Source organism: Stegodyphus dumicola, chromosome 2, assembly GCF_044657685.1.
Source record: "Stegodyphus dumicola isolate Sdum_Otavi_A_Nest chromosome 2, ASM4465768v1".
Classification (NCBI taxonomy): domain Eukaryota; kingdom Metazoa; phylum Arthropoda; class Arachnida; order Araneae; family Eresidae; genus Stegodyphus; species Stegodyphus dumicola.
The window spans coordinates 149,357,755-149,374,901 of NC_140769.1; the positions used below are offsets into that span (position 1 = coordinate 149,357,755).

Consider the following 17,147-nt stretch of genomic DNA (forward strand, 5'->3'; position numbering starts at 1 on the left):
TTCCTCCGCCATGGCTTTTCTAGGCAGGCGGGTAACTGGTTGTTACGATTTTTCTTTCTTCTGACACCAGTTGTTACGTTATTTTCTTCCTTCACGTTCGTACGAGGTTCATATGGATTTGGAGTGAATAACAACGACACTTGATAAAGTATCAAAACACACTTTATTGACCGGTATCAGTCAGGACAGCTCCAAAACACATTTTACAGTCGTCAATGATCTACTATACTATAAACATGCTGGAACAATCAGCGACACAACCTTCACACTGTCAGGCAATAACGGTGTAGGCAGCTTCCTGCGAAGCACCAGAGTACAGCTCCCGACTCTGCTTGGTCGTTCTCGGAACTCCACATACTCTTGAGACTCTCCACGCTACAGCTCCCGACTGTTCCGTTCAGTCGTTCCCGGAGCTCAACACGCTCTCTCAACGATGCACTAGCCGCGACCCACTCGGCACTCACTGCCCGGCTGTCAACTCGATCGACTCTGCATGGACTGACTTGCTAGATGAGACACAAACTCTCGCCCTCACGATGAAGCACACTCTCAATACTACTAACTTTCCGCGTACCAGCAGGCTTTATATAGCTTTTGGCTGGTGTTTGAGAACATTCCGGGCTAAATCAGTAAGAATTAGACAAAATTGGCGATGTGCCATTCGTCCATGACACATCGCCAATTTTGTTGTCAAATGTGGCAACCCTGTCTTCCCTTGCCATTTTATGGCAACCCTAAAACTTCTTGAGGGGAAGCTATGTTACCCGTGCCTGGACATTTCGTAACACTGCCCCCTCCCAAGGACTGCACGTCCCGTGCAGTACAACCCTTGGTCAGAAACCAAATTCGATACAAACAAAATGTAATGAAACAAACGTAAGGTACAGTCAAAAGTCGTTAATCCGGACTCGTCGGGACTTCGGCTATTCCAGATTATAGATCATCAGTTTAAATCTCGTAAGATGGCATGCAGAAATTCTAAAATTAAAAATATGAAACCGTAATTTATGAAATAAAGAACAATTATGATCTAAAGGGTATCAAAATTTACAAAAAAAAAAAAAAAAAAAAAAAAAAAAAAAAAAAAAAGCTTAATAATTATTTTTTTATTTTATTAAACATTTCTTTCAATGTAAGTTGTTTGAGTTGCTTCATTTTATGTGATAATACTTTCTCTTTAATTCTATAAACAGACATAATTTCTTGTTAGTTACAAAGTCCCGCTGTTCAAATCCCGTTAATTGCTGTGCCGAGAATACCGACTAACTTGTCAATCGAAATTTTTTCGTTTTCACTAACTTCTCTGTCACATTCTTCATGTCTTCATCCATTTTTTGCAGCAATTCCACTTTTTGTTTGTTGGACATCGAAACATACTTTCATTTTGTAGATCCTTTGGAAGTTCCAGCATCGGAAATTCTATTTGACATAATCGAAAGTTCAAGTTTACTTTTATAAAATTGCTCTTACACTCTGCAAAAAATAATAAGCGGGATCCAATTCGAAGATTAAGGAACAACGCAATCATTAACATTAACTGAAATAGATAATTAGATAATTTTAGCTTACACCATCCATTATACATTAAACGCGCAGGCGAAAACGTATTCTGCACTTGCGCACACGCACATGCGCAGTAGTCAAGGTCTTACGCGCACGCGTAAAACGCCTGTGCCAACGCGGCGCATGCGCAGAAAGTTTTTAGCTTTGAGGTCCGGATTATGGGTGTCCGAATTAGCGACTTTTGACTGTATAAATAAATAAAAACTAAAGAAACAAATATTTACACTATGTACAAGCTATATACATAAATTAAACCTATAACAATTTTAAATTATACAAATTAAAGTTCATAATGAACTTCAGTCTCAGTCTTTTCATTAATTTATACCTAGGTCAAATACTTTTCCACTGCAGTTCAGATGCATTTCTGTTTTGCATATCACAGTATGAAGATTCAGTCCTTTCAGACTTATAATCCACAGGAAGATCTGAAACAGTTTGTTCATTATTCTGTAGTTCATTCTCACCAGGCATACAGTTCACCTCAGTATTTTTAGCAATTGATAGATGCTTATTTTCCTCCGTTTCATGGGAACCAGTTCCGATGTTTCGACCAGGGTCGTGAATAGAATCTGATCCTTTACAAGCGCAAGTATCTGCGTTTAGAATCAAGTCCTTCCCTGTAAAACTTGCACTATGAGACGCACACATAGTTTGCAAAGTGGGCGAATTTCCTTGCAATACTGGAGCACTCTGCGTAAGTTGTACATCACATTCTCCCATCTCTGCATCATATGCTCTTTCAGATGGTTCAATACTTGATAACTGCGACTTCGTAACCTCACTAATCATTTTTGACGAACTTAACAGTCGTATTTTCACTTTCTTCCACTTCAGGCTTTTGTGAGTTAAAAGCTTCTTTCCCGTCTTTTATTTCTTCATTTTTTGTTGCTTTCCTTTAATTCTGTTAGATGTTTCATCCTTAATTTCTTGATCTCTCTCAGCCAATCCATTAGGTACTTCCTTCTTTTCTTCGTACTTTCATTCTTCAGATGCCACTTCTCTCATTTCCACATCCTCTTTTATGCCTCCAGTTTCTTCTGTAAGCTCCACTTTCAGCTGTTGGAGTTGCTCTCGCACATTTTCTTGGCCGCCATTTATCTCTTCTCGTCGGCCTTTCTACTTTTCTAGTCCGGCTTTGATCTCAGTTGTCATCTCTTTATGTTCAGCTTTTATCTCATCATATCCGGCTTTTATCTCAGCCAGTCTGGCTTTCATTTCAGCCTTCATCTCAGCCCTCATCGTAACATATTCGGCTTTTATCTCGGCTAAAATGTCCATCGAACTCTTCATTTCTTCCGCCATGTCTTTTCTCTGCAGGCGGGTCACTGGCATTCACTCACAAATCCCACTTCTGACATCAGTTGTTATGGTTTTTCTTTCTTCTGACACCAGTTGTTACGTTATTTTCTTCCTTCACGTTCGTACGGGGTTCGTGTGGATTTGGAGTGAATAACGACGACACTTGATGAAGTATCAAAACACACTTTATTGGCCAGTATCAATCAGGACAGCTCCAAAACACGTTTTACAGTCGTCGATGATCTACTATAAACACGCTGGAACAATCAGCGACACAACCTTCACACTGTCAGGCAATAACGGTGGAGACAGCTTCCTGCGAAGCACCAGAGTATAGCTCCCAACTCTGCTTGGTCGTTCTCGAAACTCCACGTACTCTCGAGACTCTCACGCTACAGCTCGCAATGCACTTGACGATGCACTAACCGCGATACACTAACAGAATCCTACGGTGCACTCGGCGCTTGCTGCCCGGCTGTCAACTCGATCGACTCCGCACGGACTTACTCGCTAGATGAGACACACACTCTCGCCTTCACGATGAAGCACACTCTCAATACTACTAACTCTCTGTGTACTAGCAGGGTTTATATACAGTCATGAAAGTTTTTTGGGTTTTTGAACGTCACCCAGGCTGTTTCTGAGATCGATGTAGAACCGTTGAGATATCGCGACCAGCAAATGTGTGTGTGTGTGGGGGGGGGTAAACGGAGGACACGCTCTCTCCCTCTTTTCTTTGTAAAAAAAAAAAAAAAAAATCATCATGTTAGAGATCGCGAAATACAATGTTTTACATCAAGGCGAAGTAGGTGGGGCTTATGTGGAAAGGCGGAACTAGATGCGTACGAATATCGAATCAAAGAAGAGCAAACAACTGTCAAACGAGAATTGACTTCAATAATTTCAGCGATTGCTGCTGGCGCCATCTGTCGGACATATGGATAACCACTTGCATTCTCCAGTACACAAAACTCTATGTAAAAATTTAAGGACTGCTCATAAACTGTACAAAGAAGAGTTAGATTCTCGCTCCTCCTTTTTTTTATCTCTTAAAAAAAAAAAAAAAAAGCAATTAAACATTGCAGAAAATAAAGAAGAAAATGAAAAGTATCAATGGATTGTATAAAAGCTGCTGAAAAGAAATTAACACTAGCCGCAAACGGAAATTAGGAAAGTTGGCTGCAAAAAAAGAAAAAGCGTTTTCCCTAAAACTTTTTAATCAGGATCGAGTGATACAGACAAAATAGTTATTTTTTCAATTCCTCTTTTAACTGTATATTATGTTATTTTGTAACGTATGTATGTAGGTTATTTTTTTGGAAGCAGAAGAGATAAAAAAAAGGCAACGCCTCCGCCAGGAATCGAACCGCGCACCTCTGGAATACCGGCCCAGCGTGCAGAACCACTACACCACGAAGCCACGCTAGGAAAGCGGGAGAAATACCTTATATACTCCCCTTTTTGAAGGGCGACTGGGGTTTTTAGGGAACCTAATTGCCAAATCCTGGGTGTGGAGAATCCTCATCCAACACCCTTTTTAATTCGGGCGCCACTGTAGAGACATTAGGATATTTGGAAGCAAGAGAGATGGAAAGATTTGGATACATGGTATACATTATAATGCATTATTTATTTCATGGTTATTTATTTCCTAATTGTTTGTTTGTTTCCTAATTGTCATGTTTAATGCTGTTTTATTTGTGCCCTTTTAATTTCCAGCAAGGTTTCATGAGCATCATATGGGGTATTTCACTGTATTTTAATGTTTACTTTTCTGTCTCTCTGAATTCTTGTAAGTTTGAGAAATGCTACTTTACAGACACAAAAAATCTTTGCAAGTTTCCATAGCAAATAAAAAAAATTACAATAAATATATTATAAATTAAATAAGGGAATGAATGATGCTCAATGAAAATATTATGTTAAAGAAATTTTCAAACCTAGAGGATTAGTTTCTCCAAAAAGGCGAAGTATTGTTATAAAGTTGGATTGACTTTTGATTTGACTTGAGATTTTGAAGAAATGAAGAGGCTTGTTTTCTATGAACTTTAATTTTTAGTTGTCCAAATCCTATAATTTTGCACAGTAACATTAACTACTGAGTGCAAAAAAGCCCAAATTTTGCATTAAAGAAGACATGCTGTCTGTTCATAAAATGTTTCAATTACCATCTGCTATTGACTTCCATATACATAAATAATTGGCAGTGAGATGTTTTTGTGCATTTCTTCAGAAGAACAATAAGTTCAGAATATTTTAAAAACTTATGCTGGCTGTGCTCACAGGGACCTAAAGATCTGGCAGTTACCTTTGCAATACTATATTCAATAGCACTGGCTGTTCTATTGTACTGTAGTGTTAATGCTATACCCTGCATTGCTGAATGGTTATTTGCATTGCTGAATTCTCTGCCATGTTTCATCTCTAAAGAATTTGTCACTCCCAGTTTTAAAATTTGTTTTGTATAAACAAGTCCTGTGATATTAATTTCTGCAAAGCTGTTAACACACAGCTAATTTTCCTATAGAAAATCTTTATGAAGAAAACAACATCTTCTGGCAGCAAAGTCATTTTGATTACAAACCTCATTTACAGTATAAATCATATTCGGCAGATATTTGTTATTAATAGCTTCTTCCCAAAGTATATGCTGTTTAATAATGTATATAATTTGCATTTTGATAAATGTATCGCATATACAGTGGAGAACCGCCTGTTGAATATTTGAAGTTAATTTTTCATCCTTGCCAAATTAATTTACCTCAAGTGTAGTAAAGTGTATAAAACATAAAGCTGTTCGGGACAAGAGCTGGTCTTATAGAGCTTTTGAAATATAAACTTCTTTTTAAACTTCTTTTGAAATAAAAACTTTTGAAAAAACTATAATATGTGGGTGCATGTGCACATTTGCTATGTTTTGTTATAATTTTTTTTTTTTTTGGTAATAACTAGGCCCTGCTGTCATATATTAAAGGTTTGAATGTACCAGGAGCTGTTTTAGTCTTTCTTCCTGGCTGGAATCTTATATTTGCTTTAATGCGTCACCTTCAACAACATCCAACTTTTGGCACACCTCAGTATTGCATTTTACCTTTGCATTCTCAAGTTCCAAGGGAAGATCAGCACAGGGTATTTGAACCTGTTCCTAGCGGTGTTACAAAGGTATGATTTAGTTACTTATTCAAAAATGGGACATATTTTTACTTATTACTATAATTTTGGGGAGCAGTTTTGTGTTTTGCTTTGAATTATCAAAATATAAAAGCAATTTCTCTTTTTCTGTCTGTACTCTTCCCCTCTTTTCTTTCTTGTTTTTTTTTTTGTTTTTTTTTTTTCCTTTCCCCCTTTTTTCTTTTAATTTTTTGAAATAAAGAAAGTAGTATTACTGTGTTTTTTTGTGTAAATTAAAATATTTTTATTAGAGTTTTCAAATTGGTGTTTTTTAATATTTTATTTTTTAGATAATTTTAGCCACAAACATTGCAGAAACAAGTATCACTATTAATGATGTAGTTTATGTCATTGATTCATGCAAGTATGTATTAATTTTTTCCTATTTAATTGGTTTTCTTTTTTATATTATACTATTGAATTTTATGTCATTAGAAATTACAGGTGGATTAAAATGAACAGATATATGTTGATTTATATAATATTAAGTAATGATGGTTAAACAAAATATGAGAATATTATTATGTGCATAAAAGTAGGAAACTAATTTGAAGTGTTTTTATATATACATTTTGGTTCTTATGTATTATATTGTCTTTGAAACGGCAAGTACTGTAAAATTGTGATTTTTTGCCATTGATTGCCAATTTAACCATATAAAGATTTTCAGCAACCTTTTATATTTAGTTTTTCTTATGAAAGTTGCATGTTTGGAGTAGGAAATTGCCATCAGTAGAAGATTATTCCCTTACATTATTTTTAACAAAATGTGCAACTGGCAAATCATGCAATTATGCATCCGATCTGTATGATAGAAAATGATGTGTAACCCTACCACTGAAAAAGCAGTATTCAAATGGTCATAATATGGTGGTATATCTGTAATCAAGTTAGTAGAGGTCGTGTAACTTATCTTTATTGCAAAAAATAGCTCTGTTAAAGCAGTGTTTTGAGGGATTCAAAATGTCCTTCATCATTGCTTTTGAGATTTATATACTGCTTATACTATGAATGTTCATTTATAAATTGGCCAAAGCAACAGTTAAATATGACTAATGAGGTAGTCATTGACTAAATAATTAGGAGGTATGTACTGATAGTCTTTTATTAAGACTTTTGTATAATAAGGATTTTGAACTGAACAAAACTGGAAAAATGAGTGAAAGTTTCAATGTGAAACCTGAAAAATAAAATAACAACTACCACAGCAAGGTTTGTTTAGTGATTTCTTCTGGTAGTTAGATGAGTGCTATTTAGTAAAAATGCTTTATAGAAAATTGGTGATGTTCAGATGTTCATGGAAGTTGTAAAGGAAAGCAGAAAACATGAATAATTTATTAAATTTTTCGAAAACTTGTAAAACATTGAAGTTAAAATAATAAGGAACCTCTAGTTTGACTATTAGGATCATAATACTTCTGCTCATATGGAATCCATTGAATGGGTATGGGGCTTAATGGAGAGTGGTGGAACAGAAAACTTTGATATACCTGGATATGATTTTTTTTACAGAATTTGTGTATATAGCATCTGGATAAAACAGATACAGTTTTCTTTATTTTATCCACCACTTAGAAGAAATTCTGCTCATTATTATAATAGAAACCAACAGTGCTGTAAACAGTAATATAATGTAACTATTCAATATAAATGTTTTTAGCACTGGGATTAAATAACATTCACGATAAATATTTCCTCTCGAATTCTTATGTAATTTGTTTTTTCATATTTTTCCCATATTTGATTCAAAATATTAGAAATTAAATACAATCATTAACCTATTCACTGCTAAGACTTAAAAAGACTTAGAACTTGCAGACAAACACCGCAGTGATGTGGTGACCAAATGCCAGTTATGTGTTGACCTTTAAAGACACCACATAATTTTATTTCTTGATGAATAATTTTTTAGGACACGCATACTTGTGAAAGTGAGTGCACATTTTAGTAAAGGTTATACATAGAGTTGATCTCTTTGTTTAAATTTTGAATGGTGATTGGACACATGCTAACCACATTTCAGGATTAATAAGATGACATAATGTGGATTAGTTTTTAGATGATGCAATTTACATTCATAGTTTTAGACAGCAAGGGCACATAACCGAATTAAAATGAGGAATTAAAAGGACTGTTGCTAATTTAAAACTAGTAAGTTTCTTTCATAAATTAATCACTTCGTAAATAATGTAAACATAAATTTATATTGCTGATAATTAGATTCATAATAAAAGTACATGCTTTTAGTACATGAAAGAGAAGAAGAAGATTATACTTCTGTTAACTACATTTATAATAAAACGTTTGTTTTCAGTGGAAAATTACAAAATTTCTCTGCTTAGCTTGAACAGACAACCTGAACTTCTTCGTAGAATCTGACGCTTTTGCGACTGCATGGAGGAATTGATTGAAATGGAAAATTGAAAAATCACTCACTTTAAGAAATGTGACCATAGAGAATAATAAATTGGTCTTTTTCTGTTTGTTAAACTTCTCAAAACATACAAATATAGTTTTGCAAAGTCTTTAAATAGAAAACACATATTCTAGCAGATTTAGTTAATGCTAACAAATGAGATAAAAAGTACTTCTTTCGATAATTTGCAGTAACAAACTGCATCTATTAAGGTGGAAAAAAAATGTTTATATTATACACTCTTAGAGGGGGGAAAGACGCACCGAGAAGATATAAAGCAAATTGGACGCAAATTGATATGCATACAGATTTCGACGGTAAATGCAAAATTTTACAGTTTGGCTGCCAATGAATGAACGGTTGTCGCTACAGCGCCTCTGATCTGCGCAACTCGCAGGATATTTAAGAGGAGAAGTTACGATTCCAGGTCATAAATTCTTCACAAATTTCATTCTGTGTACTCTGGTAGACAGTAACTATGCCTCACATACAGGTGCGCGAACAATATGCACAGATGTCAGAATTTGAAAGAGGTCATGTAGTTGGGCTCAAAGAAGCTGGTTAGTCTTATCGGCGAATAGCTCGACATTTGAGCAGGAGCGATGCCACTATTAGACAATTTTGGCAGGAATGGGTGAACCATGGCCGCACAGAGTGTCAAGAAGGAAGCGGTAAGCTTAGAGAAACGATAGAACGTGAAGACCGAGCAATCGTCAGAGTGGCACTTGCAGCCCCAGTTGCATCATTATCATCGATTGGACGTGCAACTAGTGCTGAGTGACCGCTAGGACTATTCATAGACGGATCACAGAAAGGGGGCTGAGGTCACGAACGCCCCTTGCGCTGACTACCATTGACCTCTGTACAATGTCAAACCCGTTTGCAGTGGTGTCAGGTTCATTCGCACTGGAATGTCACTGACTGGAGTAGAATAGTCTTCAGTGATGAGTGCCACTTTGAACTGAGCCCGGATGACCTGCGAAGGCGAGTCTGGAGTCTGGACAGCGGTGTGCAGGCCGACAACCAGGAGTATTGATCTGGGGTGCCATTTCATTTCATAGTAGGAACCCTTTGGTTGTCATCCGTCGCAACCTTACAGCACAGTGTAAGTCAACGAAGTTCTAAGGCCCGTTCCGTTGCCCTTCATGTTACGCCACCCTGGGCTCTCATTTCAGCAAGATAATGTCCCCCCTCAACACTGCACGTGTTTCTACTGCTTGCCGAACATTACCTTGGCCAGCAAGGTCACCGGATCTCTCTCCTATTGGAGCATTATGGGAAACCCCCCCAACCAGCTCAGGATGTTGGTGATCTAATGCATGAGTTGGACAGAATTTGGCATGATATCCCTCAGGAGGACATCCGCAGCTTCTATCAGTCGATGCCAAGCCAAATAACTGCTTGCATAAGGGCCACAGATGGACAAACGCGTTAATGACTTTTTCACTTTGTAAAGCTCTATCACTTCAATAAATCATCCAATTTTTCTCAAACTTCAATCATTTGTTTTTCTGTAATTGTACATCACTTCTACCGATTTTCGATAACTCCTTTTTGGTGTGTCTCTTTTTTTTTTTTTTTTTTTTTTTTTTTTGTCTTGTCTAAGAGTGCGTATAACATTATTTATATATATATATAAAGTCATACATATTTGTAATATATATTATTATTAAAAACACAAAGTAAAAAATTAAGAACTAATATTTCACAAAGACCAGAAATTGAAAGTCAGTTGAAAATTATAATCCAAAATGTTGCATCATAGATTAAATTGGTTAAAATAATAACGAAAATCTCCAAATAATTCATGGTATATGTTTATAATAAGCAAAACACTGAGTCGAGAGCCGTCACTGCTTTGTAGGCATGTTACTGATGCAGATTCCACAGGTTGGGAGAAACTTGTTTGGAAATATAATGCCTTATATACCGTAATTTCGGGAAGAAAGGCCGCATCAGCGTAAACACCGCACTCGAGAAAAATGGCGGGAAAAAAATTAAAATTACACAGAAACGCCGTGTCAGCAATAACGCCGCAATAGATTAAATTGCGCGTGACATCGTCGTGGGCCGTATAGATGCAAAAACTCAACCTAAGTCCTCATATATGACATACCAGTTAAGAAAAATGCATGAAATGAAACCATAACTCAAAAATAAGTTAAAGGTAAGAAATGTGGAAAATATATTTATCTTCACGTATATACTTATATTTACCCACTAAAGAAGTCCATATTTGTAATACTCAGACTATATTATAAAAAATATTGCAACAACGAAATATTAAATTTGGATGACAAAAGGAAATTTTAAATTTTACTTACGAATTACAGCAAACTATACATTATATGAAGCCATCAAAATATGATTCTTCACTATCTGAATTAAAAAGATTTAGTAAATCCTGATCTAAGTCTTCCAGATCGTCTCATTCATCCTCTTGGTTTACAGTCTCTTTATCTAAGGATATAATTTCAGCTTCTTTGAACCCTGCTATTATTGACGATGTTTCTACCGATTTCCACGCACTTCCTGCCCACTTTGCAATTTCTTCATAAGATGCTTTACGCGTTTTACCGCTTTTGGTTTACGTATGCAATCCTTCACTCATCCAACACTCCCACCGCTTTCGGACTTCAGCTTTGAAAGATTTATTACCTGATAAATATAATGGTTGTGAGATTTTTGTCAAACCACCAGGAATTATTGCTTTGGTCGTAGACAATTTTTGACATCTGGTTTTCACTGACTCAAAGAAATGAGCACGCATGGAATCCATTATGAATAACCCCTTTGGTTGGAAAAAAGATCCCATACGACACTGCCAAACTTTTTGTAGCCACTCGTGCATGATTAAATAATTACGTCATTAGGAAAATCTCTCTTCGGAATAGTCTTTCATTTAAAAATGATCATCGGCTTTAGCTTGCCACCATTTGTGGCACAAGCTAACACACATGTAAATGACGTTCTTTCATGCCCTGTCATAAACACAGGTACAGTTTTTGCACCAGTTTCATCAACAGTTCTGTTTGCAGGAGAGTCGAAAGCTAATAGCGTTTCTTCCATATTTATTATCTGCGACCCAAGAATTTTTTTTTTTTTTTTTTTTTTTTTTGTGTCAATAATAGCTGTCACATATTTTAGAAAAAATGACTTTTTATCCTGCCAGTCCATTGGTAATTGTTGCCCGGTTGTTGTTCTAGTACGTAGAGAAATATTTTTTCTTTTCGTAAATCTGCTACACCTCCTTTGAAATCATTTATGTTCATTCGTTTTGCTATAAATTTTGTTTGTAAGCGAATTTTTATAATCGAAATTGCCATTCCCTTTCCTTGTTGCTCCTTTATCCAGTTTGCAAAGTCGTCCTCTAGATTTGGCCACCTTACGGTACCACTTCTTTTGGCTCGTTTCTGTTGTGGCATATTTTTAAGTTCTTCTTTTTTCAGTTCTCCAACGTCGAAAACATCTGTCGTCCACTTCAAACTTTCGAGCTGCTGCTTGATTTCCAGTTTGTTCAGCACGTGAAATTACATTAAGCTTAAAACCAGCAGTATAGCTTCTGTGCCGTTTAGGGAAATTTTCAAAAATTTTCCGCTCTCTTCTTACTTAAAAACTATCCGACAAGTACTTGTACCCAAACTGATGGGATCTGTATCTGGCAGAATGCCAAGAAAAATCCATTCATGCTGAAGGGGAAATACGTCAGAGTTTGTTATTGCGAGGCAGGTGGAGTCGTGTCCGCCTTTGAAAAAAATTGCAGAAAAGGCAGGGATGGGGAGAGGATGGGTCCTGGAAGATTCATCGAATGGCAGAGGAGAGAGACTATTCAAACTGATGAGAATGTTGATTTGAAAGGGGGAAGAATGTTATTGTTCTGAGATCTCGTTTAGGGTGAATAAGGCATGTAGGTCTGTTCAAGGGAAAGAATATAAACAAAATAACGTTCGCGAAAAACAACTGAGTGGTCTTTTGTGTGGGAACAGCACCAGTCTATGCACAATGACAAGGCCATCCAAACTATGTACAATGAACATCATAGGAAATATTTTATTTTTAGTGCATCTAAACGCCTCATGGGTAGAAATGCTGCACCCACTGTTAAGTTTAAAACTAACGCTATTTAAGTTTTAAAAACGTAAACGCCGCGGCGTTTCTTCCGGAAATTACTTTAGATTAGCCTTTAGAAACTTCTGCTTATCAACAAAATATAATCACCAGATGGCTGTTTTGGTATTTTCAGGGAATGGAGTATGCATAAATATGTATTTTGAAATGAATAAAATTTATGAATGAATATTTTGAAATAAATTTATAAATAAGGTAAAATATTCAAGGAGAAAGAAATTTTCTATAGTTAAATATATAAATTTTATATATCTATCTTAAATAAATTTGCTATCTTATATGATATTTATCTTGAATAAATTTGTTATTTTAAGCAAATTTATTTAAGATAAATATTTATCAGTATGCTAAAGCTGTAAATAATGATATTTGAATACTTACGAATTCATTCTACGGAAAACATTTTATTTTTGAAGAAAATTTATTTTGTTTTTTATTACATTAGTAATAAAGCTAAGTTAGAATTTTAAATTACATGCAATAATTTTAAGCAAAAGGTATGTTTTTACAAAATCATCACATTTAATAATTTTATTTTTATATTTTTAGAGTTAAAATGAAGTTGTTTACATCTCACAATAACATGACTAACTATGCAACGGTATGGGCTTCTAAAACAAACTTGGAGCAAAGAAAGGGCAGAGCTGGTCGTGTAAGGGCAGGTTTTGCTTTTCGTCTCTGCAGCCGTGCTAGATTTGAAAAGTAAGCCTTACCGATTTTTTAATTATGAATATTTCATCTGGTGATAGAATATTTTTCTCTATTTGAGTGTTATTATCTACTTATTTAATAAATAAAAGCATATAATTCTCTTTCTTTTCTGTGTACATGTATTATATTTTTGCCCATATGATTTTGAATTTATTGAAATGGTATGCAAAAAATGCCAATATTTTTCAAAGGTTGAAATTGTAATTTTATGGCTGATTTAATATTTTAAATTTTAGCATACATGTCCTAAACAAATTGAAATTCTTCTCGATAGATAGCACATAAGCAGTCTGAAGCAGTGCTTATGTGCAGATAGCTCATAAGCAGTGTGAGTAGTTTAAAAATAAAAGAAAAATTAACAACTGGCTATTTGTACATAATAAGTTAAAGACATTAGTATTGGTAATATATGTTGGTGTATGTGCCCAGTGTTATAGATTCATAGATCTTGGTATTTGTAGCAGTTTACTGAATTAAGTCTCCTTTTATTTTCAGTGAAATCAATTTCCATGACTCCATTATCCATTTACACTTTTTTTTTTTTTAACTGTAAACTAGATCATTGTTATTTTGCAAGTTGTTGCCTTCAGTCATCTGCTGTCAGTAAAATCTTTTAATGCCATTTCTGTAATGTTTATTATCTGACATATGTCAAGATTGTAACCTAGAGGAATAACAGCCATATCCATTTATCTTTTGTATCTTTTCCTTTTATGTGGTCGCCTATCAGCAACTGAGTAGTAAAATCACTGAGCATTGATAATAGTTCAGTCTAGTTTCAAACCCTGTGAACAGGCTGGCTTCACAGGAGTTTTCATGTTTTTTTCAGTGGCTGTTGTGAATAGAAGCCCATAGACTCCAACTACTACGGATTCTCCGTAGTTTCTACGGAAATTCATGAAAAACTACGAGCTACGAAAAGTATGGAAAAAACTACGGATTTTACAGAAACAAGAGCAGGAGAACCAGTACGCAAAACGGAACCAACTAATTCATCCGATGATTGGCTGAATACTTGTGTTATCATATATCATGTGTTGAGTGCGTTCCTAGTTTTGAAGAATTAGCCAGTCGTAGATCAGTAACTCCAACCGTTAACGACTTATCAATAGTTCCACCCAATTGTCTGTCTCCCAGGTTCCTCGCTGATGCGTGTTTAGGCTGCATTGTGTAGTTTACGGCGAGAGCTTAGCGTGTGTCTTGTGAACTGTGAATCAGGTGAAAGATTTTTAATCATAATGCTGCCTCGAACGAAGAAGCCAAAATTATCAAAGCAGAAGTTTAAAGATTCATATTCTTCAGAATTTCCATGCATTAAAGCGTCCGAAATTTCTGTGAATCACGCACACTGCAGTGTATGCAACAAAGACTTCTCTGTTGCTCATGGCGGAAAAGAGGACTGTAAACGGCATGCGTTTTCTCAAAAGCATATAGAACTTGGCACCGTAAAATCTAAAGAAATAACAAATTTCTTAATAAAAGATGATGAAACAGATCCTATAAAAGCCGAATGCTATTTTGTTCGTTTTTTAATTGAACACAATCTACTGCTTTCTGTTTCGGATCATTCCAAAGAGCTTTTCAAAGCAATGTTTCCGGATTCTGCCATAGCAAAAAAATTTAGCTGCGGTCATACCAAAACTGCTGCTATTGTGAAAACGCTTGCAGAAAATACTGTTGCTGATATTATAAAATCAGTGTGCAGTACATCATTTTCTCTAAGTACTGATGGAAGTAATGATAACAATGATAACAAACTGTACCCATTGGTTATAACATACTACAGTAAAGAAAAGGGAGTGATAATTACTTCATTGATTTCTATTTTAGAATGCACGAATAATACAGGAGAAGGTATTTTTAATTGTATAAATGAAAACTTTAAAAACAAAGGTTTAGAATGGAAAAATTGCTTATCATTTTCTTCAGATAATGCTAGTAATATGATTGGAAAGTTTAAAGGTGTAGCATCATTTATCAAAATGCGTCAACCAAGTATAATCACCCGAGGTTGTCCGTGCCACCTCTTGCATATAGCTGCAAAAAAAGCTACTGAAAAATTAATTGGCTCAGAAATTGAAATGTTGATAATAGATATATATTTTTACTTGGAGAAAAGTTCGAAACGGAAGCATAGCTTCAAAGTTGCTCAACAAATTTTGGGACAGAATGCAAAATCTCATAAAATTTTGAAATATTGCAGTACGAGATGGTTGTCTCTTTTAGAATCTATAACAAGGATTTTGGAACAGTGGGATGCTGTGATAAATTTTTTTGGAGATAAACCAGATAACAGTGAGAATGAAGGAAAGAGATTGCAAAACATTAAAAAAATTTTACAGTCACCGACCACCAAATTGTACTTGTTATTTTTGAAAAATAGCTTGCCTTTGTTTATAACAGTAAATATTAATTTGCAACAACAAGCTCCTTATATACATAAATTGAGAAGAGAACTTTTTGAACTTTTAATGAATTTATTTGTTAGATTCGTAAAACCATCAGTAATTTCTAAAGAAAATGAAGATGTTACTCTAACGTCTATTCCATTTCAGAAGTATAGTAAACAAAAAGAAAATGAAAATTTAGTGATTGGTGCGGAAACAAGACTATATTTAAAAAATGCCAAGTTGAATGAAAGTGAAGTGAAATCACTTTTCAATTCTGTGCAAGCTTTTTTTGTAACTGCATGTTCATATATAATTGATAAATTTCCACTGAGTGATCCATTTCTAAAACATGCTGAAGTTGCTGACATCAACTTGAGAACTGAAGTCTCATTTTCATCTGTTCTTTACTTGATGAATACTTTTCCATCCATTATTGATGAAAAATGTCTTAATCAAGTAGAAATTGAATTTTCCATGTATCAAGTACATGATTTGAAAGAAATTGTAGATTTGCGTATTGATATAGCATGGGGAGAAATTGCCAAATTAAAAAATATGAATGGGTGTATTAAATACAAAGTATTGCCTTCTGTAATGCTTGCTGTCTTAATAATACCTCATTCAAATGCAGCTTACGAAAGAATTTTTTCTATTGTTGAAAAAAATCAGACAGAATTTCGACCAAATTTAGGTCTTAAAACTCTTGAAGCAGTTTTGATTGAAAAAATAAATATGCAGGCAAATGAAGAACTGTGTTATAAAAAAACATTCTCAAAATCAGAACTTAAGCTTGCTAAGCATGCTACATATAAATCTTTGCATTCATAAATTATGCGTATTTTGTTTAATACTTATATGTATCATTCTTGGTTATTTAAATTTTATTTCCCTGTAGAAATCATATCCAGAATAAAGATATGATTTATAGCTTCTGATTTTTTCTATGATTAGTAGTGATTTGAAGTACTTTTTATTAGTGAATGCTTGAGGAGTTAAAAGAAAATTTCTAATTAAATGTGCATATAATTTACAAGGTATATTTTTAATTATTCAGTTTTATATGTATATGGATTTTAAATGTAATAAAATTGATTACAATTAATTATTAATTTAAAATTAATGAATGGTTAATTACAACATACGCTACGCGCACATTTTCAAAGTTGTAAAAATGTCGTTCGCGCGTTGACTACTGACAAGGTTTGCTGAAGGTTGGAGTCTATGGAAGCCACACTCTCTTAAGAATCCTCCTTTAGGTTGATAGCCAAAGTGTGCTTTACTGTAATCCAATCCAATCTTGTCTTTATAGATTCTGTGTCTAATGTAAATAGTCATATACTTTTTATACCAGAAATACCTGGTATTTTTTTTCCTTAAAATATTTCATGAGAATTAGAAAATGAATAATGCATGTGAGAATGCTTTATATGGTTACAAAGTTGCCAACTCTCCCGATTTTCGACCGC

General features: G+C 34.7%; 1 protein-coding gene across 2 annotated transcripts in view; it reads left to right on the top strand.

The window, feature by feature from the left end:
* The window catches only part of mle (dosage compensation regulator mle), a 144,925-nt gene that overhangs the window by 89,996 nt on the left and 37,782 nt on the right, over positions 1–17,147 (top strand). For both annotated transcript variants that reach the window (XM_085811245.1, XM_085811246.1), the window contains 3 exons: positions 5,818–6,027; positions 6,327–6,400; positions 13,130–13,282. In XM_085811245.1, the coding sequence (XP_085667371.1) occupies positions 5,818–6,027; positions 6,327–6,400; positions 13,130–13,282 (437 nt within the window). The remainder of the gene's footprint in view (positions 1–5,817; positions 6,028–6,326; positions 6,401–13,129; positions 13,283–17,147) is intronic.